The sequence below is a fragment of the Hevea brasiliensis genome, chromosome 18, assembly GCF_030052815.1.
Source record: "Hevea brasiliensis isolate MT/VB/25A 57/8 chromosome 18, ASM3005281v1, whole genome shotgun sequence".
Lineage (NCBI taxonomy): Eukaryota > Viridiplantae > Streptophyta > Magnoliopsida > Malpighiales > Euphorbiaceae > Hevea > Hevea brasiliensis.
This window is the reverse complement of record NC_079510.1, coordinates 52,440,590-52,443,991: the sequence shown is the minus strand read 5'-3', so window position 1 is coordinate 52,443,991 and position 3,402 is coordinate 52,440,590. Positions and strand designations below refer to the sequence as shown.

The following is a 3,402-nucleotide window of genomic DNA, read 5'->3' as shown; positions in this document are numbered from 1 at the left end:
CGATTTCTGCAGCCATTGGAGGTGCTTATGCCCTGCCCTGTTTGAACTGTTGGGAGGTCCTTGGATGCGTCTGGGAAGAGTTCCTCCGAGTATGCTTCAACACAACACCTTGCATGATTGACTTTTTAGCTCAATGAGACTCTTTGGTGCTGATTTGAGTGAGTCATTTTGAGGACGAAAGGCAAACCTAATGATGGAAATAGCGCTGTGGAGTTCAGCTTTGTGGAACGTCGGGTCAAGATCAATCCGGTTTGGATACCCATTATACCCTATAATTTCTTTGTATTTGGGGTTTTTGGGTTATTCAGCTCAAATTAGCGTGGGGTCATGTGGTTCTTTTTCAAGCTAATGTTTAGATTTATGGATTTATATTTCTAACCTGTAATGTATGGTTCCTAAATGGACTCTCTCTATGTAATGGATCATAAGCCTTTATAATGCAATAAATTTATCTATTGAAATAATAATAATAGTAATGATCATCATCATCAAGTCCGCACAAAAGTTTATTAATATAACTTTTTTTTTTTATATGATGATTCATATTTCTTTCTAATCAAGTCAATCAGTAATAATGAATCCTAATTACATATTCCACGGTAGTGAACCTGGACTTCATGTTTGTCAGCCGTGTTCTTTAAAGAGTAGCGTAATCAAGCCCATGTTCAAACGACTTCACTGTCAATCTGTTCCACGTGCCTTGTTCATATTTATAGCTCTACACATAATTTCTTCATAATAGTGTCATCTTCACAACATATATCGTTATCATTACAACATCCTCTTTATTCCTTCTAAATCAGTACTCTTTCTTCTTATGTAAACGAGGCTTGGAACCCTATCGTCCTTGACTTCGGTCTCATTCTCTCTCAATACAGCATGGCAAAGCGACCTGTCAGGTTCAAGAACACGCTTGCTGTTTTCAACGACGCCTCTCAAACGAGGTTTTGCGATAGCAGCGGCAGAGAGCACTACTCGCCCGACAATTCTGCTGATCTTTCTGAGCTTGTCAATTCCTTTATTGAAAGAGACTGTAGAATTCAAGTAGACAATGCAAACAATCATGATCCTGAATATGATTCCAAACTCGAACCATTGGAAAGTTACTGCTCTGATTCTGAGAACTACAAGAATATGTTGGAGAGTTTGCTTAATGACAATGAAGACGACGATGCCAAGAGAAAGATTCGCGCCCAAACACAATTTGCATGTGGGATCCTAGGGGAAAAGTTTTCACATAGATTCAAGCGAAGATTGATGTCTCATTTACGCGATCAGGGCTTTGATGCTGGTTAGTGCTTTATAAAAAAAAAAAAAAAAAAAAAAAAAATTAACAATAAAAGTCTACCTTTTGCCTACTTTTTCAATTTTTGCCTTTCATAAAGTCCTATGTATATTAAGTGCAATTGTGTATGCTTGCATATAGGTCTTTGCAAATCCCGCTGGGAGAAATTTGGAAGGCACCCACCTGGAGAATACGAGTATGTAGATGTGAATGTTGGTGGGAATCGCTTCATAGTTGAAGTGTTTCTAGCCGGAGAATTCGAAATTGCTCGTCCCACCACCGGCTACGCTGCAATGCTTGATGTTTTTCCACAAGTATTCATTGGCAAGCATGAGGAGCTCAAGCAGGTTGTGAGATTAATGTGCAGTGCAATAAGAAGGTCGATGAAAGAGAGGGATTTGCATGTACCACCATGGAGGAGAAATGGGTTCATGCAGGCCAAATGGTTTGGTCACTACAAGCGGACAATCAATGAAATTCCGGCTTCAAAGAGACCAGAACCCGACGATTCTTTTACTACAAAACTGTTAACTGGTTTTGAGGCTTTCCCAGTGAAGGCTTACCATTGCAGAGATGATTTTGCCAGTAATAAGATGAGCTTCAAAGTTGGCTATTTGACTGCTGCATTAAATGGCAGCAGCTTGGATATGTAATAATAGAAAAGAATACATCACTGCATGCCAAAATTAAGCTCTCATGGATTGGCTGCTGCAGCTGAACTTTTTGTATAGGAAAATTAGTGGCATGCATTGTTTTAGTAGATAATTTCAGATGATCATTTATTATATTTGTTTTATTACATTGCCCAAGTTAAGGAAGTTGTGCTGGGAGTTCTGAAAGTAATTGGATTGATATTGGACTTGTGCACAGAAGAGGTGCCATATATCTGACCTGACCCCAATTCATCAGGCCTAGTGAAACTACAGGACGGCATACAACTTATCGATTACGAGAGCAAAATCATGATACGCGAATTATATCAAAGTGTAAACCTTAATTCATCGACGTCAACAAGGATTAATTTTTCAATGGCCTTTGGCCCTAACATAAAACATTTTATCACTAAATTGAAATGGATATGTTTGCTGGGAGCTGTAAAATCAGAGCACAAGTGGAGATGTTTCAAATCCCCAATCATTCACGTAAATTGTTAATAAATTGCCACTATTAATAGTCTGATTCCATCACTTAAACCAGGTCAAAGACTCAAAGCTATGCTTTAAAAAACCATATCTTCTTAAATATATCATACTAGCTGACAATCCATCGTGATGCAACGGGATAATAAAATAAAATTATTGTTAATTTTGTATAAAATAATAAGGTTTCTTTAATTAATTAGGTTGCAATGTGTAAATGTAAGCATTTTGAGATTGAACATGATTAATAGGCTGATCATATTATAAATTATAAAGGTAAAAGGAACATTATTAAATAGCATTTGTATTTATTTAATTTAAATAAATACTTAAATTTAAATTATTTTTATTAAAAATAATATAAATATATATAATAAATTGATATGCAAGAAACATCTAAATGAATTTACTTAATTTTGACAACAAGAGTAAATACACTCTTATGTAAGAAAAATTAAAAAAGCTAAATCGTATTAATTAGCATTTAAATTATTAAAATGTTTTGATATAGAACCTTTCCCTATTTGACATTGAGATTACGAGTTAAAAAAAAAAATTATTTTAAATCTTGTTGGGAAAAATAATTTGAAAAAAAAAAACTGTGTTTATTATTTTAAAGTTCTTATAAATAAAGCAGGTTAAATTTAGTTTTAAATTAATATTTAATATTTTTTAACTAATATATTTCAAAAATGTTGTTCTGAACAATAACTTTAATAGTAATCTCAAACAAACCTTATATATGATTTGGGAATATAAAGGAAAAAAAAAATGCATGATTGCTTGGGTGAGTTTAGTTTTCTAATAAGATACAGCATTTTGAATTAGAATAATATTTTTTATTTTTGTAAATTTTATTCTTTAATTTAAATTAAATTTATAATTATTTTAAAGTTTAACTTTTGTTGTTTACAGTGATTGGTTTTTTAATTCAAAAGGTAATTATTATATAGCATGTAAAGGAGAAAAAAAATAGTT

General features: G+C 33.4%; 1 protein-coding gene across 1 annotated transcript; it reads left to right on the top strand.

Annotated features, from left to right (window-relative positions):
• Window positions 1-811: 811 nt before the first annotated feature.
• LOC110649507 (uncharacterized) lies at window positions 812-2,103 on the top strand. Its single transcript, XM_021804096.2, has 2 exons — window positions 812-1,291; window positions 1,427-2,103. Exons 1-2 carry the CDS (start codon window positions 880-882, stop codon window positions 1,936-1,938), a joined length of 924 nt encoding a protein of 307 aa, XP_021659788.2. The 5' UTR covers window positions 812-879; the 3' UTR covers window positions 1,939-2,103.
• The last annotated feature ends 1,299 nt before the right edge of the window (window positions 2,104-3,402 follow it).